The 27,518-nt window shown below is 47.9% G+C and overlaps 1 protein-coding gene across 4 annotated transcripts in view; it reads left to right on the forward strand.

Annotated features, from left to right (window-relative positions):
* Positions 1 to 27,518, forward strand: part of TRIM37 (tripartite motif containing 37) — a 44,209-nt gene that overhangs the window by 6,895 nt on the left and 9,796 nt on the right. For 3 of the 4 annotated variants that reach the window (XM_078612034.1, XM_078612035.1, XM_078612037.1), the window contains 18 exons: positions 1,171 to 1,287; positions 2,050 to 2,137; positions 5,877 to 5,999; positions 7,267 to 7,390; positions 7,572 to 7,639; positions 8,788 to 8,912; positions 10,561 to 10,611; positions 11,611 to 11,692; positions 12,620 to 12,696; positions 13,574 to 13,753; positions 14,411 to 14,525; positions 16,896 to 17,192; positions 18,524 to 18,666; positions 20,105 to 20,187; positions 22,390 to 22,575; positions 23,771 to 23,875; positions 24,885 to 25,031; positions 26,072 to 26,291. In XM_078612034.1, the coding sequence (XP_078468160.1) occupies positions 1,171 to 1,287; positions 2,050 to 2,137; positions 5,877 to 5,999; positions 7,267 to 7,390; positions 7,572 to 7,639; positions 8,788 to 8,912; positions 10,561 to 10,611; positions 11,611 to 11,692; positions 12,620 to 12,696; positions 13,574 to 13,753; positions 14,411 to 14,525; positions 16,896 to 17,192; positions 18,524 to 18,666; positions 20,105 to 20,187; positions 22,390 to 22,575; positions 23,771 to 23,875; positions 24,885 to 25,031; positions 26,072 to 26,291 (2,331 nt within the window). The remainder of the gene's footprint in view (positions 1 to 1,170; positions 1,288 to 2,049; positions 2,138 to 5,876; positions 6,000 to 7,266; positions 7,391 to 7,571; positions 7,640 to 8,787; positions 8,913 to 10,560; positions 10,612 to 11,610; positions 11,693 to 12,619; positions 12,697 to 13,573; positions 13,754 to 14,410; positions 14,526 to 16,895; positions 17,193 to 18,523; positions 18,667 to 20,104; positions 20,188 to 22,389; positions 22,576 to 23,770; positions 23,876 to 24,884; positions 25,032 to 26,071; positions 26,292 to 27,518) is intronic. The other variant, XM_078612036.1, reaches the window with a different exon arrangement.

Here is a 27,518-nt window from a genome sequence, read left to right on the forward strand (position 1 = left end):
CAACTTTGCCACCAATAACTACTATGGACAGAATTTAGCATCATCCAGTTTCACGACTTAACATATTTGGCACATTCCAGCGCTATGTAATGGCCACTCTATAGCAAATCGTGTGAGGGGCACTACCTCAGTGTGGATAACCGCCAATTGAATGGACTTCACAGGTAGTTCTGATGTCATCTTTCAGAGGCCATTTTTCATGACGATTGTTTTTTTATATTTAAATTAAAATCTCCTCACCTCATGGCATGGTTCCAAAAGCACTAGTGGAATATTAATTCGGAGAAAACATCCAAAATAATAATTGAAAAAAACATTTGTACATCCTAATCACAACATGCTGTCGCCGCGACCCTCACCAGGAAAAGCGGATTGTGAAACGAACGAACAAACATTTATACTCTTTGGTTTTTTCGGTAAAGTCACGTCGGTAAAACATTTAAATAAATTAAATCACGACGTTTCGGGCGCAACACAAGCGTCCTTCTTCAGGTGGGGACAACTTAGCGAAAGCACACCGCTGAAGAAGGACGCTTGTGTTGCACCCGAAAAGTCGTGATTTAATTTATTTAAATTTTTTACCTACGTGACTTTACCGAAAAAAACAAAGAGTGAATCCTTGCAGTCACGAAAACTTCAAATCTAGAACATACAGTTGTGCGTAGCTGTCCATGACAGGCTTTTTAAAAATTACACTTTTAGAAAATGCACAGCAACCAATAACTGCAATTTTAAATGCATTACTGTTGATATTTTCGAACATCGTACAGAGAGGAAAAGAAAACTTGGCAAAACTGTGGTAATCAATTATCAAGTCGGTATGTCTTTGTTGACACGGAATGCTACTGTTGGTATGATAGGGAAATAATGTGAGTGTGCGTGCCGTCACTGCGCTATGAGCTGACGACCCGAGTTCGATCCCCGCTCACGGCCAACACCAGTGAAGATTATCTGAACTGGACCTGGGCCTCTCCTAGGTCGACTCAGCCTCAAATGAGTACCTAATTCGGTGTGTAAACATGGCCACTCGGGATACAAAGGTGGCCAGGCGTGGTGTTGGCCACCCACCCCCTTCGTGTGCCGTGCCTACCTTCATAGGTGCTTGCTAACAACACTTTCCCCAACAGTCTGTTACGGCTATATGGGGGATTCTTGTCTTTGTCATCACAGGGCACCCTTACAGCTGCACGAGCTGGTGAACTGCCGCTGGGCGGAGGAGGTCACACAGCAGCTGGACACACTGCACATGTGTGGGCTTAGCAAGCAGGAGGATGGCGACAAGGACAAGTACGTCCTTGAGTCGTTTGACCGTTGAGTTCCAGCGCAGGCACCAAATGGCCGTGTTAAAAGTCAGTGTTTTTAAATGGCACTTTTTACAGCTCAGCCACGTGAGATGACTGAGGGATGATACAAATATTTCCTATTGTATAGCCAGTGGTGGAGGAGTGGCGCAGTGGTTTTCGCACTGTGCTATGATCCCGGCAGCTTGTGTTAAATTCCCGGCTGTGGCTGACATCGGTGCCGAGTGTTATCTCGACTAGTCCTGTGGCCCTCCACTTTGACAAATTCATAATGAAACAGCATGGTGAAGTGTGGTCAAACGATTCTCGTTACCAATATGGCGTGGGGAGCCCTTCATCCAGCAGTGGATTGACAAGGGGTTGTGAATAATATAGCTAACGCACATTTGGCCCCGGGCTGTGTTATGGCTGCAGCCATGTGACTCAGTTTTGCAGGGTTAGGAGTTCAACTCCCAGCCTTGGGTCAACTCGACCAATCACCCCTGTAGGATCAGTCATGCAAGGGCAGCTTTGTGAAAAGTCAGCGGTGGTCGTCCTGTTAAAAGACCGGCCTCCCCTGCCACGTGGATATGGAATGGCCACTGTCGGCTGAGAGGCACAAGCCAAGATGAGTCTTTTCCAATCATTCCATGGAGCAGGAAGACATTTGGAATGCAATTATATTGGGAGCACCAGTAAATGTTCACAATTTTTTTTACGATTGTAATACTTGTGTGGTCATTTTGGTTATGGGTGCCTTTAATAACAGGTGTGAACTGCACAGAGAGAAGCTGAGCGTTTTCTGCTGGACCTGTAAAAAGTGCATCTGTCACCAGTGCGCTCTCTGGGGCGGCATGGTGAGTAAAATATCCGCCGTCTCATTCGACATAACACCTTCATGTGAGATGTGTGCTCATGGCTGCAGGTCAGGTGGGCAGTAGGTTCCATTTGAGGTTAGACTTGAAGCTTTCGTGACTGCAAGGATTCATACTCTTAGGTTTTTTTTCCGGTAAAGTCACGTGGGAAAAATTAAATAATAAAATTATAAATAATAGAAATAATAATAGAAATAAAATAATAAATCACGACGTTTCGGAGGCAACACAAGTCTCCGTCATCAGGTGGGACCGTCACAGCTAAATTTACTGTATCAAGTGAGGCAAAATTTGGATTGTCAGCCAACACCGGTTACAACCCCAAGTGCACCTATTGTTCTCTTTTAGCCCCGCCCACCCCCCAACACGTTCCATTCATTGGCTAACACATTCAGATAAGCCCCTCCCCCCCCTCCCCCTTAACTTGTATTTAAGAGCTTGACGCTTGGAATTTTGCCTCGCTTGATACAGTAAATTTAGCTGTGACGGTCCCACCTGACGACGGAGACTTGTGTTGCCTCCGAAACGTCGTGATTTATTATTTTATTTCTATTATTATTTCCATTATTTTTATTATTTATTTTTACCTACGTGACTTTACCGAAGAAAAAAAACCTAAGAGTATCCATTTGAGGTCTTCTAGCCAAGTTGTCTGTTCACCCTCCTAAGAGAACAGGTCTTGTGGCAGCCCAGCCCAGCAGCAGCCACGGGTGGAACGACGAACGTAGTTTCCGCTTTCCTGTTGTGCTCTCGTGAATTAATGGGGCATGCTCACGTCACCTGCAAGTTACCAGAACCCGAGGCGGTGCTCGCCGTCTCCCTGACGTGGATCCATGGCATGTCTCCACGTGACGTTCATGTTTTTGTAGCTGTTTGTTTTGTGAGCTAGGCAAAGCTGTGCTCGGGGTGGCGAGAACCCCCGCGTAGGTTTATGAAAATGTTTTATCTGCTGGGCCCGGAGATGGCAGTGCACCAAATGTGTTGGTCAGCCCATCTGTGCAGACCGTATGAGTGTTATTTCACACTCATAATATGCGTGGTTTTTTTCTTCCTGAAATCAACAAAACAAACTTCGGGACTCGGCGAGGCCTTCCTGTATAAATCGGTGCCATCACAGTTGTATTTTTTTATATGCTGTATTGTGTTATGGGCCAGCGGAAGGTCAGTGTGAATTTCAAAAACGTGACATTTACAGCTGTTTGACGCTACATGAAATCTAACAGTTACAGGGAACGATATTGCATGTGTTTCCATTCGTCATCTCTTCATCTCAAGTCAAGTTGCATTGCAGTGGGCCTTTTCCCACGTGCTGGTTTTATGCTGACATTGACATGCTGAGACAATTGCCATGCGGATCGTTGCATTTCAATCCAATGAGAAATGTCTATATCTTGGGGAGGAAAATGTTGGCTGGCGATATACAGTTAATTGAAAAACACTGTGCATGGAATACATACAGCATGCACAGTGTTTCTACCACGCATGGAGTGTATATACTGTACAGTTGTATTTGTGGTATTGATTGTATACATTGCAAATGCTATATACAGTATACATAGGTCACTATAGACTGATGTGTAAATTAAAAACGTTAACAGATCAATTTAGACTGGAACGCACTATGTGTGGGTTAAAGCGCTGTGTATGCAAGACTTGGGCCCGCTCTCGGCTATGTAACCATGGCAGCCTTATGAACGTGTGTTGACCCGAAATGTTCCAGTCCTAACAACCTCCTCCGGGGCGACTGTGTCGTCTGGGTGTTGTGTCAATGTCATTTTTGTTTTTTACGTTGCCTAAGGATGCGTGTGGCTAGCGAGGGGGGGGGGGTAACCAATGGAAAGTGAGGTGGGGGCTTAGGCGGCGCTTCACTTCCCTGCATGTGAAGAGCCACCGGGGATTGTACTCACATTGACTGGCAACGTCGGCGTGAGTGAAGTTGGCACGCAAAGCATGTGACAAGGCACTGACGATTTAAAGATTGGTAAACGTCCATGCAAGAACGTTAGTGGTATGAAAGATGACGGGTAACTATCAAAAACACCTTTGCATATTTAAAAAGTCATTTTTTTCTCTTGTTTGTGTCTCCATGGTTTGAGAAACCCGATGATAATTTTGCGAAAAACGCAAATACATACGTCAATACCACTGTGGCCTTAAAATGAAACATTTATAATAGGCAATTTTTTTGTGCAATGGCCTTTCTTCGGAGCATATTTAAAAAAATCACTTTTTTTTTTCAAAGGTGGGTTCCGAATAGCAACACAACTTGGTACTACAGGTTCGTTCATGTTGGATTATAGTGCCCTCCCACCAGAAGTGGACGGATCGAGCCAAGGCGGTAAATCCTTTCTACCTCGGTCGGAAACGCTTCAATAAAACGCGAGGTTGTCGTGTCGATTAGCGGCCTTGGAATTTGAAAATACCGCACATTTATACACGTGCCATGTCAGGTTTTCATTGCGTCCTCTGTGACGTTCTGCAATAGTATGACAGATTAGCCTGTGTTTTTTGATGTTTTTGTAATTGGCATTATTTTTTTCTGTGTTGATGAGAATGCTCATTGACCAGAGAGAGGATCTTAGTTTCATGAGCAAATGGGTAGATATTTCACCTCTTGACAAGGGATGCCATTATTCACTTGTGAAACATAATGAATGGATCTATTGGGCCCATACACCTTAATGATGTGATCTGCTGATAACCCAATCACCAGAATTAATGACACCACCGTTGTTGCTGATTTTAATTCGATACTAGCCAATACCATTATAGCTGTTTGTGGTTTGCATCCTGAGCTGTTTTCCTCGTGAACTGGGTTCAACTCCCAGCCATGCACACATGTGGCCACCTGGTGATTAAACTTGTTCTCTAAGCCTCTGCCAGATCAACTCGGTCTTAAATTGGTGCTGGCCTTAATTGAGCACTGGGGAGATAATGGTGCCCAGGTGTCCTGCTTACTATACCAAACCCGCCTCGTGTCCTATGCCGACCTTATTAGGTGTTTACTATTATGGGTTGGCATTTTCCCGAATGTTCTGGCTCTCTATTTGCGTCTGTGTGCCTTTCTATTTGTGCATATGTATCCAAAGGGCTGTGTAACTTCACGTGGCCTCAAAATGCACCTAGCCTGGCGCAAGCGCTGTGGCGACTGGTGGCTGTGGTTGGTGTATCTGGTACAGATGCAATACGTAGTTGATCGATGCCCAGGTGCAGTCAAGGTATGGCTCGATTTTATTGAGGGAGCGAAACGGGGGGGCGTGGCACAGGGTCGAGAAGAGATGGACTAATGTGGTACAGAAAGATCTTGAGTTAATTGGACTTGCAGATTACTGTTACTAGCGGTGTCAAGATCAAGCCTCTCTGCAGGAGGCTCGTGAAGAATGCTGCTGGGTAGTTGGAGGCACCAGCCCTCCAACAACAGCGAAGGGTAGAGGATAGACGCTCACAAAAACGATCGGAACGCCGGGCGGCTAAAACGCAGCGATTTAGCATGTTGGGGAGCACAGGTGGTGCATCTGCCAGTCTTCCCATTCACTCCACCTACAACACCTGGGTCTGTCCTGTGTGACCTGTCGGCAAGCCTTCAACACTTCACGTGACCTCAGAGTGCACCGAGTTTGGCACAAGCCGTCACCGACACTTAGTGGCTAACAGTGGTTGTGCGTGCAAACTTGTGTATGTGTGTGTGTGTGCGCGCACATCTCTCTCGTGCGCTGTACAGCATGGTGGCCACATGTTTAAGCCGCTGTCGGAGATCTACGAGCAGCACGTGTCACAGGTCAACGAGGAGGTGGGGAAGCTGCGGCGGCGACTGATGGAGCTCATCAGCCTGGTGCAGGAAGTGGTGAGTGGCGGCCACATCCACGCCGCCTACGATTAGCACGGTTGGCTACGTACGGTGCGAAAGAAGTTCAACATGTATGTATGTCGAAGTTCACATACATACGAATAAATAAAAAAAAATAGAGCCCAGCGTGGAACATTTCTCAAGAGTTCTTGAATGTGGCAGTCGTAGAAAAGTTTTGGTCTCTAGTATTGTGGCTGTTACGTGACCCTCCTTAAGCACTTATTAAAGAGGCCACCACTTTGTGTTACAATTCAGGCATGTCAAAGGGCTAACAAAATTAGATAGAAGATGACAAACAGCACCATGTATCAAAGGCACTGCATTTGACCGGGCAGTGGTTTGAGGTTGGCGAATCAATATTGTTTTTGTTGTTATACGATTCCATGTGCAAGCTTGAACGTGGGTAAAATATAGTGGGTTGAATTTAATTTGCGAACGTATTGACCCTCGGTTTGCGTTTGGCTGCAATGTACAAAGGCCTTCTCCTCGTATGCTTATGGAATGTTAATGTTGCATTACAAAGGGAATAACAACAATTACTGCATTGGGCTGCCTGAAGACCGGCACTGCAGCGGTGTCTTGGCCGATTGCTCTCATGTTGTATTCCGCTGTGCATGTGCGGGCTCAAAGGGTGTCCCTTCAACAAGGTCACCTCATATGTTTGCGTATTTGTGAGCACAACGAGTAATTCGTATTTGTTGATTTTTTTTTTTACTCTGCCTGCTAATATGACACGTTACACAAATGAGCACTGGGTGCCGTTGGTGATCCTTGGACATTATTCGACATTCCACATTCCTTAGGCGGTGACATTTCTGTATATACACGCAACAATAACATTACATCGATTCGTACGATATCACAGGCAAGCCAACTGTGTGGGCGGTCTGTCAGCCAGCTACCTTTGGAGGCTAACGGTAAAGGTGCAGCCCTACAATTGCTCGTTCACACCACTGCTGGCAGAGGGACCTCCACTAAAGAAGGGCTTTTAGAGAGCCCCTCTAGAGGATATTTGGCCTCCTCTTCCATGCTGGTCAGACATCTCGGAAGAGATGAGATTACCCACACTTTACCCCACCACGTGTGACCTGATGAGCAACTCGCTGCGGTGTGTATTCGTACCGCTTGGCTTTAACTGCCCACACTGGGAGATCAAACAGTCGAACGAAATGCAAGCTCCGTTTGCTCACCGTTGCGCCACGGCAGCATGATTGGAGGATTCTAGCGCATGACATGATCATCCAAACGTGACTCGGGTGTGCAGGAAAAAAACGTCGAGTCCGTCAGGGGCGCAAAGGACGACCGAGTGCGGGAAATCCGCAACGCCGTGGAGATGATGATCGCCCGACTGGACACCCAGCTCAAGAGCAAGTTGCTGACTCTCATGGGTGAGCGCCGTAGGCGCCCGTTTCAATGTGCTCCCTGTCTTTATGAAACTTCCCATCTCTGACGTATCTTAGTGGCGTCACTGTGAATGCGGCCGATGCGTATGCCTCTTGTTTCGGGGCTTGGCATCTCTTTCTCTCCCTGTGTGCTGTTGATTGCCAACGTGTCGATTTGTTCGGCTAGGCCAAAAGAACTCGTTGACGAAAGAGACGGAGCTTTTGGAGAGTCTGCTGCAGGAGGTGGAACACCAGGTAGTGCAACATTTAATCTGTCGTGAGTGCACTCCACTGGGGTTTATCCATACATGTGTAACTAAAATCACAACTGCCTACAAATGTAAGGGATGCAATTATCAACATTACCATTCATTCCTTTATCATACTGTGACTTAAAAACCGAGCAGCTCTACATTCTCGTATGATCATTATGCAGATTTGGCGAGTGCTCAGCCAATATAATTGTTACAATTGACAGATGTATGTGTGTCACTCATTAAACGGGTAATGTTCCCTTTGGTAGCGTCTTTCTGATTCAACAATCATTGCTGTTAATAACCATAAGCTGGTGGCAGAAATTCCACATTCTCATGGTGGGTAGCCAGTTTTTCCTTTGGAGAGTCATTGTGAAGAGCCACCGTTGTTTTTCTGTTCTGGAGCATTGAAAAGTTGAGATGATTCCTAAATCAATATTTTAAGTCACGACATTGCAATTGTGAGTCAGGCACTGTGACCACATTGCCAATGAGTTGGGTATAGGGCCAGAATCGCATCTTAAACACATTCCTGCGGAGGGAGCTGGTAGGAACGTTGGGTTGCTCGGTCAATGGCCCGGGTCAACGGCGGCGTGGTGTATTCCGCAAATATGGCCGACTGTGAGGGCGGGCACAAGCCGGCGTGAGTAGGTTAAACGTTGAGTTTTATAAGGGGACCACGGGGTGACCAGCCCCTCCCCACCCAGCCCCACCCTCCCCACCCAGCCCCTCCCCACCCTCCCCACCCAGCCCCTCCCCACCCTCCCCTCTCCACCCAGCCCCACCCTCCCCACCCAGCCTCTCCCCTCCCCACCCAGCCCCTCCCTCCCCACTCAGCCCCTCCCTGCACGACAGACGGACACAATAATCCCCTGTGGGCTGGTGTAACCAGGAGGTTCCTACCAGTATGAAATGGCTGCAATGCTTCATTTTGACAATTGGTCACGATTTTGCCAAAAAATGTAGTCCAAAGCAACATTTGCTTACATAATGTTCCCTGTTTATTTAATTCATTGATCCTGTAAGAGAATAACCTTGAGGCTAATGTCAGTTTCCTGCTTGCATGCATTTTTCCGTCCGATGAGTGTCACAGTATTTTGCATAAAGTGGTATAATTGTTCGCGTCTGATATGCCGCCCTTCTCTGCAGGTACGCTCATGCAGCAAGAGTGAACTAATCATGAAGAGTGCGGAGATCTTGCAGATGTTTCAGCAGGTTCATCGCCGACCCATGGCCTCCTTCGTCACTGCGCCGGTGCCCCCTGACTTCACGAGGTAGGAGAGAGACACGAACCAAAATACTCTCATGAGGTGGCGTGGGGGGAGGGAGGGTCAAAACATCTGCGTGTGACTTGAAGTAGGAGAAGCGGTGCTACACCGTGGTGCCAGAGTGTGAAATTATTAAGGATTATCAAATGTCATGGTAAAAGATTAACCTTGTTTTTTTTTTACAGACAATTGGAATGTTTTTTTTTTATTACTGACAAAGAATTAAAAATCTGAAAAGATTATGGACATTGAAAGAAGAAAGGATCAGAACTATGGGTGTATAGATGCATCAATTCGTGATGTAAATGTTTCGTTATGCCGCAGGATACGTGCGTCAAGTCCTGCGTGTCAATCAGTTGTGTTATTCACGTACAATGCATTGGTTCACTTAATCCGTGGAGCCGCTAGAGGTGCTACACAGCTGCGCTATATTGTTAATCGAATCACAACCGTGAATTTTAAAAATTCATTCAGGAGGCAGGAGCAAGGTGAATATGCACAGGCCTAAATTTCGATTTAAAGCTTTCGTGACTGCAGGGATTCATATTCTTAGTTCTTTCGGTAGAGTCGCGTAGAATGGAAATAATAAAATAATAAAAATATTAAACAATACAATTCTCACGACGTTTCGACTGCAACACAAGCAATCATCATCAGGTGTGAAATCTACAGAAATACATTTTTTGAAAAAAGTGGCGTTTTTTTCCTTACGTGACTTTACCGAAAGAACCAAGAATATGCACAGGCCTAGTTAAAAAAAATGCTAAAATCTGGGAAAACAATCATAGGGGTGGACCTGGATTCCATTAAATTGCTGCACATTCTAAGAAATACTCGCAATGAAAGAACGCCTCTCGTGACAAGTAGGGGGTTTCATACGGGACAGACGTGAGGGATGGAGGGTCGCGTCCAAAAGATGTCAGGATTAAGGCAAAGACTTCTTCCAGATAGGGCTTAAAGCCCTGAGGCGCCAATCGGCATGAAGTGCATCACATTTGAAGAGGATCGTGTTGTAAAATAACATCTTAATCAGTTACTTGCCATTTGCTCTGTCGAGCTAAAACTTGTCAATCACCGCTCCTAATCTTGAGCCTCGCCTTTCTAATTAAAATTTTGAGTACATTTGCGTGAACAGTGTGTTGATATATTACGTTGTTTTGTCACAATAACACTAACGTTTAGAGCTCTAGATTCCTCCGGAAAACATTTGTTTAACCCAAAAATGTGTAACTTTCCACATGTGTAAAATTAATGTTGGCTTCACATTGTATCAACATTTGAACCTTGTATATATTCACTCAATACTCATTCCGGTGATTAATTTCAACCAGAACAGTCCAAAAAACTGCTTTAGGGAGTTATTTTTGCATGCCATATCCATCTCACCTTTTTTTTACATGTATAAATATCTTCATATGATTATCAGATAAGGTAAAATAATATAGGATTATTATGCATAGGCATACATTGTACTTGAGTGGGGTGGTAGTGCCTTACGCCGATAATCTCCATCTCAAGCAAGCCTCGTGTTTACATCTCTGACAATAACATTGATGTATGGTTCCGTTCACTGCAATGCATTTAAGATTTATATAACGTGATGTGCACTTTAATGGCGGTTATACGTACGCTTCTCTGTTTTTCAATTTCGCAGTGAGTTGGTGCCTGCCTATGACTCCAGCACGTTTGTGCTCTCCAACTTCAGGTGGGTGTCCGTGATTGGTACGCACTTGAGAATCGACGATTAATTTTGCGGTTTTAACAACAACAATTCGTCAACAATTAATTGTCGAGGTGAACAAAAAAAACACTTTGGGAGATTGGACGAGTTGAAAAAGCTTGACTCGTATTGCTCAAGACATTACACAATGGGCAGTGAACAAATGAAACTAACACATTCCTGTGGAGGGAGCTGGTAGGAACGTTGGGTTGCTCGGTCAATGGCCAGGGTCAACGGCGGCGTGGTGGATTCCGCAAATATGCCCGACTGTGAGGGCGGGCACGAGCCGTCATGAGTAGGTTAAACGTTGAGTTTTATAAGGGCATCACGGGTTGACCAGCCCCTCCCCACCCAGCCCCACCCCTCCCACCCTCCTCACCCAGCCCCTCCCCTCCCCACCCAGCCCCCCTCCCCACCCATTGTGACTTTACCGAAAAAACCAAAGAGTATAGTGTAGTGTAACCTGTCAATCCTGTGCAAGATAATGGTCTTCCCCCACACCATGTCGGCTATGGCGGGTGTTTGACCATACTTCACCATGCTTGTCAGTGTAGGTTATGGAAGGTTTGGTAGCATAGAGGTGTACTAACATTTAAAAAATTGCCGCATTGCTCTCTGATGTTCCCCCCACGTAGCCGTGCACACGCCACCTACAAAACCTGTTATGCTTGGCTTTCACCCATTCAAGAACTGTCCAGGCTCAATCCTGAGATCTGATTAGACCAGGTGCATTATGGGTGATCTGGCCATAGGGATTCACGTAGCATCCTGCCACACCTTGTGCTATTATCACAACGTGCATTATTTGCTTCATGCTGCGTTGCACATCTGCCCCACTGTATTATTAGCCAACATTTACGGCATTAAATTGGGCAGTGTAAAATGATGGCGACTGTCCAAACGGATACGCGTTGATGATCGTTCTGCCTGCTTTTGGGTTTAATGGTGAGCGGTGGTGCCATCTGTTCCCCACTTGCCACGCAGCATCTTGAGGCAGAGAGCCGATCCAGTGTACAGCCCTCCGCTGCAGGTGTCCGGCCTATGCTGGAGGCTCAAAGTGTACCCGGTGAGTGTGTGCGCGTTGCACTACGAATCCAGCCACCAGAGTTTGATTCCTGCTCACGGCCAACACCACTGACGATTATTTGAACCGGTCCTGGGCCTCCCCTATGTAGACTCAACCTCAAATGAGTACCTGGTGTGGTAGACATCACCACTGGGGAGACAAAGGCGGCCGGGCGTGGTGCTGGCCACCCACCACCTCGTGTGCCGTGCCGGCCTTTGTAGTTGCACGCTAACGGCACTTGCTCCAGCAGTCTCCTACAGGCTATACGGGGGATCTTTGTCTTTGTAGAATGGAGGAGGCTCGTGAAGCCCCCCTAATCGGGCATAATTGCTGGCCTTGAGCTCTATTGAATGTCGTTCTATCGTTTAAATAGAAAATATCAAAATATCAAACGTAACGTACAACAACCCAGCAACGTGTGTGTGTCTAATCTCACGTGAAAATTGTGCAATGTTATATTTGGTTGAGAAAAACGAACATGTCGCCCACGTTAGTACTGTACCTCCAATTAGCACGGTTGGCTACGTACGGTGCCGAAGAAGTTCAACACACATTTCATGTATTAGTTACAGACCGCTCTGATGTGTTCATGTGTCTGCACGCATACACATCAATTTATCAGTGTTAATAAACTAGTCTTTCGATTGTTAACAAAAAGAAACATTTCCTGACCATTCACGCACGAGGTTTCGAGCTCAGTCGTGTGAATACATGAGGATTTGACTGGCATTGCAAATTCACTTGTCCATCAAACACCGTACCCCAACACTTTAGACTCAAATGACATAGCATTAAACCACGAAGTGGTGTATCACTTAATGGACTGGCTTACAATCTTGTCCCGTGCTAACATTGTTCTTGCTGCAGGGATCATGGTGGTAATGGTAGATTGTTGTATGGCCATGATTACACGCTCTGTCCTTGTAGGATGGAAATGGTGTGGTACGAGGGAATTACCTCTCCGTGTTCTTAGAGCTCTCTGCGGGCTTGCCAGAGACATCCAAGTGAGTGGTTAACATTACTCTTCTATGAATTGCACGGTGGTGATTGCAAATGAATGGAACGGTTTAACAGACTACAACATGGGGTCAGCTTTCCCACTGCACAAGGTATGTTTAATGTAAATATTCTTAAGATAACTATGCACATTTTACTTTAATAAAAGCAAACATTTTAAAAGTAAATATGAAACATGTAAGATCGCACGCTACATTATTTGACATTTTCTTTCTGCATGGTTTCGATCATTGGGTGTTACGTTCTCAGCAGTGGGCAAGTCCAATTTAGTACCGAACTACGCTCGAACATCTCTGCTCCCAGCCTTGACAACCCACACTCTTCAGTGTGGAAAATTATGGTCAAATAAACTCTCATAAACCCGTGCAGTGTGGTGAGGCCTTCATCCAGCAGTGGAGTAACAATGCTTGTATATCTACAGATGTTAGTTGTAGCACTGTCATAAAAGTGCGTGACTCACAATAGAAAGTTCAAAACCCGCTATGAGCTTCACTTGGTCTATCATCCCTCTATGGTCCTTAAAATGAGTACCACTTTGCGGGAAGTCCACAGTGGTCATCCTGTGGATAGACCGACCCTGCGTGATAGGAATGTTAAATTTACGCCGCTGGTTTAAGGACCTCCGGCAGAGATTAGCCCCCTCCTCATTGCTCATCTGGTCAGGGAGACACTTTGATTTCAGGTGCAGCATGGGCTCAGAGTTAAATGGGGACGAGCGTCTAATAATGTTAACCGAAACGCCACGTTATTACACAAACGGCGAACTTGAGCGGTCTTGATTGAAGAAGACTCCCACCGCACGACTACAGGTTTGGGCCCATCTATATCATCGGGGCTCGAACTTGCTTCGGCGGTGTCTCGCAGGTACGAGTACCGGGTGGAGATGGTGCACCAGGCGTCGAGCGACCCCAGCAAGAACATCATCCGCGAGTTTGCGTCCGACTTTGAGGTGGGAGAGTGTTGGGGATACAACCGCTTCTTCCGCCTCGACCTCCTGGCCAGCGAGGGCTACCTCAACACTCACAACGACTCCGTGGTGCTCAGGTAAGCACCACGTGGCTCTGCCATTTCGTTCACTCGCCTCTCATATGTGTCGTGTGGAATTATATCTCCATTTTATCGAGCGTGGGCTGGCATTCATTTTTGTTTTGTGGCCCCCTGAATTCTGCCTTTCAATGGCAGCGATCAGCCGATACATTTGACAGCAACCGTTGATTTCCCGCAAAGTGGCGGCACGTATTTTATTTACCGCAGAAGGATGATGTTGATGGGATCAGTTGATCCCCAACTTGGAATGTAGCTTGCAAGTTTTTGATTGCGAGTTAAATTCTGCCACAGTATCACCTCACCAGATATTGATAAAATAACGATAGCCAAAGCAATACTGGAATGGGGTGTCGCAGTTGCACAGTGGTTTGCCGACTGCGCTATGCACCCGAGCAAGCTGACTTCGAATCGTGGCCACGGTTAAAATCAACAGTGATAGTTATGTGAACCAATCCCTAGCACCCCCTTCCAGCAACCCTCACAAAGCAGCATGGTGAAGTATGGTCAAACACAAACCACCGATATATCCGGGTCTGTAGATTAAAATACAAATCTTCAATGGTATTATCCATGCTAACCTGTTGAACATTGACGTGAGCTGGTGTTGGGCCTCCGTTTTGCCTGTGCTTGTATCGGATGCGTGCCTTCCGGCAGGTTCCAGCTACGCCCGCCCACGTTTCACCAGAAGTGTCGCGACCAGCAGTGGTACATCAGCCAGCTGGAGACGGCACAGGCAGCCTACATCCAGCAGACCAATGACCTTAAGGAGGTCTGTCCCCCATTGCTGTCCGCTGTCTGTGTACCTGTGAATATTTGCGCACGTGTTCATTTCGGAGATGTGGAGACCAATGGTGTGGTCGTTATCACACTGAATTACAAACCCAGACGTGCAAATTGAATGACCTTACCTGTACTCGACCTCCCCTTAACTGAGTATCTGGTGCACTATGTGAAAATTAATACTGGGGAAATGAAGATAGTCGGTGGGGCTTGCCACACTACCATATCCTGTCTCTTGCCACCTTTAATAAGTGCTTGCGAACAGTGTTGTTTATAAGGCTAATCTGTGCACCGATGTATTTTTGTTTTATTTGGCCACAGCACAGTTACATTTCATTTGAGTCTTACGAATGTAAGCTTTAATAAATAATCGTTTATAACCACATAAGAGCCCATGGGGTGGAGTAGTGGTACAGTGGTTCATGTGCTGTGCTGTGAACTTGGTGACCTGAGTTCGATTTTTGGCCACGGCTAACATCAGTTGCAAGGGGTATTGAAACCGGTCTTGCTTCCCCCCCCCCTCCAACTCTCTCCAACCCTGCCCCCCACTGCTTCACTAACATTCACTAATCAGCATTGTGAAATATGCTCAAACATCCCCCATTGCCCTACTTTTTAACGCCTTTCCCGTTCCGATGACATACACATACGTCATCGCAACGGAAACCGGAAGAAAAAATAAAATACAGTAAAATCTTGGATTGCGAGCATAATTCGTTCCAGAAACGTGCTTGTAATCCAAAGCACTGGTATATCAGTTGTGATCATGTGACGCTCGGCAGACAAGGCGTATACACGTACTACTCGTATTGCAAGACCTCGCTCGTTTATCAAATTAATATTTATTTTTTAAAAATTTGCTCGTCTTGCAACACACTCGCAGACCAAGTTACTCGCAATCCAAGGATTTACTGTAACTTTATCAGTACCGAGGCTCCCACAAGGCCATGTGGGAGGGAGTGCGGCACAGTTTGGCGCCAGCTATCGTAGAGTGCGGTGGTTGCGTCGCTACGGTTCTCTGCGGTGAGTACAAGGTCTTTAAAAACAACGTCGCTCGTAATCTTTTCTAAATAAAATTAATGTTGAGCCGTTTGCGCGTTCCGGGATTCAGCGGTGAACGGGACACCCACCCTGCAACTTGCAGATGTCTCGAAACGGGAAAGGGTTAATAGCACACATCCTGATTGAGCGATCATGTAGAGTCGTTTGTCGATGTTGTTTTGTGCCATTTTATTCTACTATTGTGCGACCTTGGTGGATGTTTTATTATTATTGACATGTCTCCCTTTGTGGATATATATTTATATATGGTTAATAGTAATTCACATCGACTCGAAATTTGAGAGATTATAGACATGTAACGATGCTTTCATTCGTTGAAAAAAATGTATTCTAATGCTCACGTTACATGCGTCAAACCGTGCAGTTTGAAAATATGTTTGTTTTTTTAATTAAGTTGCAACCACAATTGAATTGTGAGGGGGGGGGGGGGTAAATCAATATGTGCCTATCAGCTTGCACCCTCGGTGATGTATTGAATATATCTCACTTAGTATGGTTACGTTAGCTGCGTCCCATTCCCACTGTCCGCTCTCTCATCCCGCCTCGACGCAGTGTCGTCGTGGATCGGTCACAGGACCCTTTACCTCCAGCTCCCACATCCACCATGTCCTTGCCGTAGCTGCGACTGAGACCTTTGTCCATCCACCATTCTCGCGAGCCATCGAACAAGACGGTGACCACATCGCGCGCTTTCTGGTGTGCTTCTGTGGCCGTCTGGAATGCTCTTCCTTCCGATATTAGGAAGCCGCTGGAGCTGTGCACTTTTAAATCAGCAAGATTGAGAACTAATTTATTTGAAACTGCTTTTTTGGGTTTTCGTTTGTCCATTTCTCGCACCTCCGATTAGCACGATTGGCTACGTACGGCGAGAAATAAGTTCAATAATACGTACGTTCTTTCGCAGTAGTATGATCGCGAGCAGTGCATTTAGGTTGAAGTACTATAAAGTAAGCTATAGAAAACCTGAAAATTACAACAGAAAAAAATGGTTCTAATAAACATAAAGTACTAAATAATAGTTTCAAAATAAACTTTCCTAAAATTATGATGCTGCACAGTAGCATCATCACCTTATCTCATCACTTTATCATGTCTCTCTCCTCACTTTTTTCCTCTCTCTCGATGCAGTCGTGTAGAGTTCCAGATGCGATTCGCGTATAGCCAAAATCGCGGACGGCAAGCTCGTGAATAACGAGGGAAAACCGTCCTCGCAAATTTCCAACTCGGTTGAAGCCACAAAGCAACGTCGTCCCCACCACCTACGAGATTGATGAGATTTGATTTTATGCCATTACAGAGGCTCACCATCGAGCTGTCGCGCTCCCAGTCGGGCCGCGCCGCCACTCTGCCCAGCAGCCACACGAGTCCACGCGGGGGCCCGTCTCGGACAAAGCAGCCGCGTCCCGGCCGGCAGAGCTCGCACTCGTGCACCGAAGCGGCCGGCGCGCTGGCGTCGGTCGCCTCGGCGGTCGGAATCCGCTCGCCGCGCGACGGCAGCTGCTCCAGGGACAGCACCCTGCCCCGGGACGGCGGCGGCGGCGCGCTGCCTGTCGAGGAAGAGGACGACGATAAGACGCAGCACGACGATTCCAACGTGAGTGCCGTATTCCTGGTCTCTCGCCGCTGCGGTTTGAAAGGTTATGCTCGGGAGTGTGTCGCCGTACGCGTGCGTTTTGTGTGGGCGGTTGGTGCAGCGGGGGTTAGCGTGCCGCGCTATGAATCCGGCGAAGCGAGTTCGATTCCTGGTCACGGTCGGCACCAGTGTCGATTATTTGAACTGTTCCTGGGTCTCCCCTAGGTCGGCTCGGCCTCAAATTAGTACCTGGAGCGGTGTGGAAATATTGTCGCTGGAGAGACAAAGGCGGCCGGACGTGATGCCGGCTAACAGCAGTGGTGAATAAATGAACCATTCCTGGGCCTACCCTAGGTCAATCTTGATTTGAAGCTTTCGTGACTGCAGGAATCCATACTCTTTGGTTCTTTCGGTAAATTCACGTAGGTAGTAAAATAAAGAAACGTGATTTATTTTATTTTACCCTAGGTCAGCCTAGCCTTCAATGAGTATGTGGTGCGTTGTGTATAGTTGAACCCTACGTTTTTTCAACTGACCCAAAGGAGGCAGTCGCCGCTGCAATATCGCAGAGACTGGATGTTGCGTGGATGGCGAATTCGTTGGTGTGAAGTGTTTTTTGTTGTTTGGACTTCACGACAGTGGCGGCCCGGTGATTCTTTGTTCCATTTGTGGAAAGTGGACGCTCACCTCCCACGTTGCGTTCGAGCGCGCTAGAGCGAGGTCCACGATCGTCGTGCAAGAGAGGAGAAGCCCGGTGCACCCACAGTCGGGTCCTCCGTGCGGTGTTTGTTTGCCACTTCCGTAGCCGCCCACGATCCCTGTCCAGCAAGTGCTGGATTATATTTTATTTTTGGCTGCTGGAGCGGAAGCGCGCATCTAGAAAGGTTTCCTGGATTTCAGCCAATTTGCGTGGGGGTTCTTGTCAGGCGTTCTCGGGACGGGCAGAGCGATGTTATCCGTAATATCGTGATGCCTCCACGGGTTGGCGCGGCATCGCGTCCGATGTTGACTGACTGCGACGACGTTTGCCAGCACAAGGAAGCCACGGGAGTGGAGTGCACTTTATAGTTCAGCTGATGATACGAAGTGCGATGTTCATTTCGCTATCGCCAGGGTTTGTTTAAGAGCTGACAACTCCACACTGGGGCGCAGTACTCCATTGTGGAGGGGACCAGGGCTTGCACCGTGTCTCATATCTACAGCCGTCACGCGTCTCGTGTGTTTGTCCGTATGACAGCACCGTGTCTCGTACGTACAGCGACCCTGCATCTCGGATACGCGTGTGTGTATAGTGGCGCCGCGTCTCGTCCGTGCATGGCAGCCCCGCGTCTCGTGCGTGCGTATGTGCACAGCAGGAGATTTCTGACGGGGACCTGGATGGAGAGTGTCTCACCGGCGAGGAGGAGAACAACTTGCTGGGCGAGGGCAGCAGCAGCTCGGCCAGCACGGCTGGCAGCAGCAGCACGGAGGAGAACGACATCGACACAGAGACCATGTGCGCGCCTCACCACGGCCGGTCGTTTACCTCCGTGGGGTTCATGACTCCCCAGCACGACTGGCACTGTTGTTAGCATGGCGCCATATTGTACAGCGTGCTCATGTTAGGCCAGTGTTGCAGTGCGGTTGGCGTGGGCCCTGGTGCAAGAAATTCAAGGGGTTGAGGGGTGGTGGTCCCTTGTACAGTTTACCCCCCCCCCCCAATGTTCATAGCCTGGTGCCCTCAGCCCCTCTGATCCGTGTGCCTCATTGGAGTTGAGCTGCCGCCACACTCCGTAGCCACGCCACTGCCTTAGGTATTACATTTTATGAAATTGTATTGTACATACTTTGCTGTACAAATGATTGATATTTTGCAAAGCTTGGATAATGCAGACTAAATTATGTATACCGAGAAATTTTATGGGTATGAAATGGTATACTCTATTTATGTAATGCAGGCACAATAATCATCATGTACATATATATATTTATTCATTTGTGTGTCATTCAGTCATTAGCACTTGAGCATTTTCATTGTGCAAAGCCGATTAAGGGTTATTTTGCATGGAGAGAGCCGGGGCCCATTTACTGTGTTGATGATGAGATATGTACGACCTTTGACCTTAGGTGAAAAAGCCACAAATGAACATTTTTCACCGTGCTAATAGCAATGAGTGATGCGCTGCCTCGTGGGCAAAATTTCAGCTAATACGAAGTCCTCCACCGCCCGGTCACAACCCTCGTAAGGTCACCCGTGCCACGTGGTTTTATTAATGATTGCGGTGGACAAAAAAAAATCACCCCATCAATAGGATGTACTGGTGGCTGGCTCACTCGTAATTATCACATACCTCTAGCCTTACTATATGTCAACGCTATTTAGAGCACCAATTTATAGCTCGGTAACAGATTGCGGGAGCCGTGTGGTGCGTTCATTAGCGCGGTGAAGCCAGGGTCCTGAGTTTTTGATTCTTGGCCACGGTTCGCATCTTTGGCGACTGATGGCCGAACCGGTTCTGTGACCACCACCACCCCTTCTTTACTTTCCTACACTGACCAGCGCGTTGAAGTTTGGGCAAGCAACCCCCGTGGCTGACATTGCATGGGGAAAACCTTTATCCAGCAGTGGATTGACACCAGGCTGTAAATTATACTTTTACCCTCGCATCACAGATTATGGAGACACAAGTTATGAAGAAACCAAATTTCCCTGCCACTCATATGCCGGTTATCAGGGGGGTGTATAGAGTGCGAGTGGAGGTTTGTGTGTGTGCGCAAAGGCGGCCGGGCGTGGTGATGGCCACCCACCCCGTCGCATGCTGTGCCGTGCCCGCCATAGGCGCTCACTAACAGCGCTTGCCCCAACGGTCTGTTAAGGCTATACGACGGGGGGGAAATTTTTGTCTTAGTGTGCGTGCATTCACGCGTCTCCCCCGTGTGTCACGCCGAGGCAGGTCTGGTGAGAATGACGTCGAGTACGGTGGAGCCATGGACCTGGAAGAGGGAGAGCTGCTGGATGAGGCCCTGGGGGCGGCCGGTCAGTGTCACGCAACCACCTTTGTCTCACCACCGCCTCCTCGGCTCGCAGCTCTTATGATTTTAACCGGCCAGACAGCCTAGTGGGTAGGGTGGGCCGCTTGGAACATCAGAAGGTTACGAGTTCAAACGCCGGTCGGGGGTTGACTCTGCAAATCATCTCTCAGTGATCGATCAAATGAGTACCACTTTTATCTTCTTGGTTCTCTCGGTAAAGTCACGTAGAAGGGAAGTAATAAAATAATAAAAATAAAACATAATAAAATAATTCTCACGACGTTTCGGCCACAACGCAAGCAGCCGTCCTCAGGTGAAAACCAGGTCTGTTGAGGCGACAGCGTCTGAATGAAACAGCACACGTGCTTGGAGCATATATATAAGCTGGGTTGGAAGGGGGGGGAAAGGGCGCCTTGACAAAAGAATTTGCATATGAAGAGGAATTTAGCATATTTATGGGGAATGCAGGTATGTGATTAGTACTACTTATGCCCGTGCAGTGAGGAAGTGAACAGTAGTTGTCCCATGGAGAGCGTCGCCCTCGCTATACGAATGTGGAATTTATATCGCTGGCCTAGAGCTGTAAACGGGTGATGAGCACTGCATCAGTACTTGTTTGATCAGAAAATCACTGACCTCTTTATTAATCCTTCATGGGAAAAGGCAGAGTGATCTGCCTGTGCATATTTTTGGAGACATTAAATACAAAAATTGCCACCGAATAAACGGAGGGATAATTAAGACATCAATTTATTTACACACGGGGTGGGGGGGGGGGGGATAGGGCAATGGGCTATGGTCTCGACGCGGTGATATTTATGGCGGTGCGGTTAATGCTGGAGGGTTATTCTGGCCTTGAGACGGGGGTAAAGGGGGTGACTTGAGACCTGGAAACCACCGATTCGGGCCGATCGAGCGAGAGGAATGTGGGGGCCCCGCGGGTCTTGTCGGTGAGCATTAATTACGGCGGGATGTACAACGCCTGTCACTGCTGTAGCCAGAGCCATCTGCATTTGTAGCAGAACTCCAGGCAGCAGCAGCATCGGCACCGAAAGCAGTGACAACCGCGGTGTAACCTCTTGCCTCTTATGCTAGATCAGCTGTCCGGTTGGGTTGTGTCAAGCCGCGTGCAAGTTCACCCGATGCGCTCGCCTTTGAGGACATGTCGAGTCTTACTCCGTATGCTGTCATTAGCAGGCACGTCACGATGTACTGATTCATGATTTATCATGGGGGACGTTTACCGTATTCTCCAGATTATATAACACGCAATTTTCCCTATGTATTTCAAAGAAAGAGTTGTGGGAGCGGGGTGCATCTCCTAATCCGGTAGGTGTGTGCTGCTTATGATCAGATGTGTAACTTTATTGACATGGGGCACGAGTTTGGGTTTCAGGTGCATGTTTCTTTCCGGAGCATCTCATAATCTCCTAAATACGCTCATGAGAACAATAGCACTGCATTCATTCAGGCCGAGCCTCAGAGTCTCCACCCTAATTTTCAGGAGTGTTCCGATCTATTGTCGATCTATGGAGTGACTGGTGTCGCCATGGGAATGTGTAATTTCCACAATTTGCTCATGATTACCAATGGACTGGTCACGTTGACCTGCGTCCTCAATTCCTCATTGGATTTTTCACGTGGAAGGAAATGGGAGTGCTTGGAAGAAAAAATAACCAACCCACGCTTACAAGGGGTATAACAATTATTCGTTTAAAAATATATACAACATTGCATTTGTGACACTCAAAGTCAACTGATATATTCTCAATGAAATGAAATGCCAGTGATACCCAAAGACAACATCTATACACTACTTCATGCATCCGCTTTATTTAATTTAATTAAGTAACATATGCTCGCATCGACTGAAAGGCTCCGATTTGACTAAGTGTGGTTTTACAGAGACGCCTCTAACCAGATCACCCGGGTTGGATTCCCACTCACGGCCAACACCAGCGACGATTTTCTGAACCGGTCCTGCCCCCCCCCCAGGTCGACTCGGCCTCGAATGAGTAGCTGGGGCGGTGTGCAAACATCGCCATTATGGGGGAGACAAAGGCGGCCGGGCGTGGTCATGGCCACCCACCCCCTCGTATGCCGTGACGGCCTTCATAGGTGCTCGCCAACAGCACTCGCCCAAACAGTCTGTTGAGGCTATACGGTGCGGGGGGGGGATCTTTGTCTTTGTGTGTGCACGTTGCAGCAGGCGGCACGTGTTTGGCGGAGGGAGCGCGGGGGGGCCGCGCTCGCGTCGCGGTGGGCCTGGCGGGCGCCGCGGGGAGCCTCCTGGAGCTGGAGCCCAGCCTGCTGCTGCAGCTGCTGGACTTGGGCGAATCGGAGACCCTGTGGGACTTCCCGCCAAACCCACCGGAGCTGCACTCGTCATCACGTAAGCCACGCTCGCTGCGCATTTTGTTGAGCCCGATCGATCGCGTGCTGTTAGGCACGTGACGCATCGTCGATTGATCACTTAGTCCATTCTTAGGATCACAATGCGCGCATCAAATAGAGAACGAGTGAGAATTGATTGTGTTGCAAGTGTACAATTACAGCCATTATGTCATTCCACTGCTAGATGAGGGCCTCCCTTGTGCCGTGTCGTTCATGGGGGTTATTTAACCATGCGGGTCAGTGCGGGTTGATGACGGTGGAGAGCATAGTCGTGTGGGTACATAGGAGAGTACAATGATATCCTCTGATGAAAACGTAGCCCCGCAGCAACCTATATACCTGTTATATACGTATTGTGGTCACACACTCGTGGGCTATTCAAACTCAAACCTGCTTAGCTTGAGGTGATTGGCCCTTGCCATGAAAGGCTTTCCACCACAAGCTCAGGGCTGTAAGTGGCGATGCACGCTTACCCCACGTCTGTGCGAGTGGGGGGAAATATTTTTAAGTTGCAGCTCCCTGTATTTTTTTCTGTTGTTGTTTGGCATCGTTGTCCGACGTTTCTTGACGCACTACAAAAGCTAACCGGCACGTGGAGCAAAATGTCTGCCATCGTGTGCCGAACAACACGCGGCATATCCCAGAGGTCGCAACCGGGTACCCGATACCCGTACCCTTCCCGATACCCGGCTACCCGTACCTGTACGGGTACGGGTACCCGTTTGCGACCCTGGTGCGGCCGGGTACGGGTACGGGTAGACCGTGAGTCACTGGTGAGTAACCGTTTGTCACTCATTTCCCAACGTCATGTCTCTTCTCACAATTCCTAGAATCAACCCACCCGCGCCTGCAACATGGCTTCATCCCAGAGGTCGCAATCAGGTACCCGATACCCGTACCCTACCCGTACCCAGCCGTACCCAGCCGGGTACGGGTAGGGTACGGGTACGGCCGGGTACGGGTACCCGTTTGCGACCCTGGTGCGGCCGGGTATGGGTAAGGAATCAAAACCCGTTTGCGACCTCTGGCGTATCCCGGGAAACACGTAGGGTAGCTGCTACAGTACAATCTGAGAAAATCTGCACGGTTTGAATTCTTGTTGTATTCTTATAAAAAAATATATTAAAAATTTAGATGAACAAACGGAGGTGGGCCATGCGATTAACGTGGTCGAGACGTCTCGCTGGTGGCAGGGCATCAGAGGAAGGATCGCGAACAGCAGCGGAGGCAGCAGTCGCTGCTACGGAACTCTGCTGACGTTTTCAAACGCCTGCAAGCGCAGGTGGCGGAGGGCAGAGGTGAGGACTTGACAGCGACGATAGCGCAGCTGGATAGGAGATGCGCAGTGATGATATACACACGAGTGCTTTGTAGTACACGTTACTGGACATTGTTTTTTATTGTACCAGGTAAAGGCCCACTCAGCTAAATGTTTATTTTTAAGAAGTGACCTGGCCGCAAATGATAACTCAATGAAGTGGCTTATCGTCATGTAGAAATTCTTTAAACGCACGTTGATTCTAAATGTGGAGGGAAAAACCAGAGGACCCGGAGAAAAATCCACGCCACCACGGGGAGAGACATGCAAGCTCCAAATATACAGCAGGCGTCATACTTTGGTGCTCGATAGATTGTTTCATCGCAGGGACCGTAAAAGATGGTGATTACTTGGGGTGGAGAGGTTTTCATCCAGCAGTAGATTGATTATGCCTGAATACATTTTGAGTCGACTTCGACCAAATGAAATATTAAATTTTCAGTCGGCTTCTTATCTACACACATTTATGAATGTATTGATAATTTAAAATAATGTAATGTTATGCAGTTAAGCATGTTTCACAGCTTGTGAATACAACGGTTAAATTGATTAAATGTGTATACAGCAGTTAGAAACAATTAAATATAAACAAGCTGTGTGAGCAGCAGAAGGTAGTGCAGTAAACTCCATTGCTGTATTGTAATTATACCTGACCAATTCTGTGTACCACCCCCCCCCCCTTTACCAACCCGTACTGCCCAGCATGGTAAAGTATGGCCAAAATAACCCGAAGCTACACGGCGGCGCATTGAAAAGGGCTGTAAATGCAAATACGCCCACGGTGGCTTTCCTTCAAGAGGCAGCCCCTGCCACAGGAATGTGGAATTTTCGCCACTGGCTCAAAAACCTGCCAGATGCAATGAGCACTTGGTCCGCTCGTGACAGCACGGAGACGGACTCCGCCTGTCTACTCCTGAAGAAAAGCGTCGCATGCCAGTGTCGCGGTAACCGCGCGTGTGTTTACTGCGCACTGCTGTCGCGCCTTGCAGGCAAGCTGCCTGCATCACGGACTCGGGGCCGCGCGACGACGGTGAGCGCCAGGAGACCCCTGTCGCTGCAGCGAGCGCTTGACAGCAGGGAGAGTGACAGCCGCTCCATGCAGGCGGAGAGGCACACCGCGCAGCCCCACAGCGAAGGTCAGCAGAGTCACGGGGCCTCATCAGTCAGGCCGCACGATGCTCCGAGCTCGCACCGTGAGCCCCCTGGTAACGCGTGCCATGTTGCACCGGCAGGGGCTTCCGCATAATGAGGGCAAGGTCAAGAGGTCATCGTGGCCGGTGCTGTCGAAGCAACCAGGCCTTGCCATTGGGTTCTTTGTCATCCGTGAGCTGCACGTTGATGTATTCCCCTAACATTTGGGTTATTTTGAGAACAGAAATTTCCCCATTTATACAGATGAATACAATGCGGTTTAATGTACAGTAACATTACACAGACTGAAAATGACCATGTCCGGAATGATATACAGTGTTAACCTTGTACTCTCTTGCAAATAGTGCACAATGCTGCTCGCCTCAACTGTTACAGTACCGGTAAAAGCAAATACTATATTAGTAGAACTCAATTCTTTGGCCACATGTAAACACAGGATTTTTTTTATGACTTTGTGTCCAGTACCCATAAAATGTTTTATCTATTTCGTACAGTTGTGTTTTCTCTCCAGTTACCAAGTGGTGTATAGATTACATGCTTTATTATGGGGTAGGGGACGTTTGCAGGATAGAGGAAGTCGGGTTACCGAGGCGAGCGTTATTAGAATATCCACCCAGAGGTCTGTGACCGAGGGGGAAGACCTAGAATCGAAGAGTGGGATACTGTAAGAGCGAAACTTTGAAGATCAGGGTGACGACTGCAACAGCTGATCTCATCAGATTTCCGGAGCTAAGCATCGTTGCACTGGATAGTTTTTTGACGGGTGACCACCATGCACCGTTTTCATAGGCTGCTGTGGGACTACGTGGTGGGCAGCAGAGAGCAATGCAACATATACCCATTACTGTTGTACTATACTTCTCTGCTTCCAAATCTCTGCTTCCGACCTTCACCAGCCCACACTAACCAATTTGGTTTAGTCGAATAACCCCACGTCTCACAGTGTATTGACATGCTGTATGTACGTGTACGTGCTTACGATGCCGCCTGAATGAATCGCGCGTGCGTGCGTGTACCGGTACAGGCATAGCTGCGTGCGGCAGGCGCCGGGTTTCCCCCAAGTCCTCTTCGCCTCCACTGCCCTGCGACCAAGACGCAGGGTCGGGGCACGGCACGACCCCGGGGCAAGAGCTGCAGGAGGAGTCGGCGTGCCCGGCACCGGTGCCCGTGGGGGGCTATGACCTGGCGAAGGCCCTCAGCAGCGTCCCGTCCCTGGAGATGGTGCGCAAGGTGCTTTCAGTTGGGTAAGTGTACACTCGAAGTATACAACTTTCAGCGGTTCGCATAAATCGTTGAGGAGAAATGGCAAGCTGAGCGAAAACGTATTTGTTAATGAAGGTTTCGGAGCAGTGATCACGGATCAAACATATTTTGTGTTTTTGGTGGCAGGGGGGCGTTGGGTAGCGGCAGGTGAAACGTGATGTAGGAAGAGAGGAGGAAGGGCAATGAGAGGATTGGGCCCTCACAGAGAGAGGGGGAAGGTCTGCCACAGATATATCTGAAAAAGCGGAGAGAGGCAGACGGACATTGAAAGAGACGGACACGGAGAGACGCACACTTAACAGATTGAGCCGAACACAGAGACAGACGCAATAAAACAAGGGCATCATCGGATGGAGGGGAGACACCGAGAGACACACGGAAGGAGTGAGAGACAGAGAGATGATAGACTGTTATTAATTTATTATGTGCTCCGTATTTATCGCCGGCAGGGCCCAGGCTACGACATTTGTTGGGTAACGCCCGTTGGAGATTTGAGTTTTGGGCTCCACTGCACTATGTGTTTGAGAGTTCAGGCCAATCGAACGGCCAGCGGCTCCCTTTGCCCAGATTGATTCCTCAGGAAGTGTGGCGACGCTAATAGGAGGAAGTACGACAAATGAAGTTAAACGTGCCGGGGAGCGGCAGCAAAACGCGCCGGAGCCCCCGGAGTGTTGTCTGCGACAGGAGTTTCGTGACCATCATTTTCTGTTGCATGACTGTTACTTTTTTTTTACATTCATTCACAATAATAATAATTAAATCTGTAAATCAATTCCATTAACTAAAATTGTTGCAATGAAATGTCGAATCGTGAGAAATTGTTAAAAAAATATCTCTTTCGCGCAATCCACATGATTGACGAGTCCTTAATCATAGAAGCTTTAACAAAATTACGTTCAACGTTATCAACTAAGATGCAAATACTGCTTTGAATCTGAGAACTGTTATTTCATACGTACAGGTGACAAGTATGGCAGGTTCAGCAAGTTGTGTACACCGAGAAATGCATTTTGTTTTGATACTGCGCACTTCGGCATATTATTTTACACTTGAAATTCTCCATGTGCATTTCACACATTTCATGAGGTGCTTGCTACAGTCGCCCATGTCTGCCATCACTTCTTGGAACAAGTTGTGTCGCTGCATTTAGTTCCCAGACTAAAAATGCAATGATTCACCGGCGTTGGCTCGATACAGCAATTTCTATT

This window comes from Lampetra planeri, chromosome 37, assembly GCF_965212315.1.
Source record: "Lampetra planeri chromosome 37, kcLamPlan1.2.h2, whole genome shotgun sequence".
Taxonomy (NCBI): Eukaryota; Metazoa; Chordata; class Hyperoartia; order Petromyzontiformes; family Petromyzontidae; genus Lampetra; species Lampetra planeri.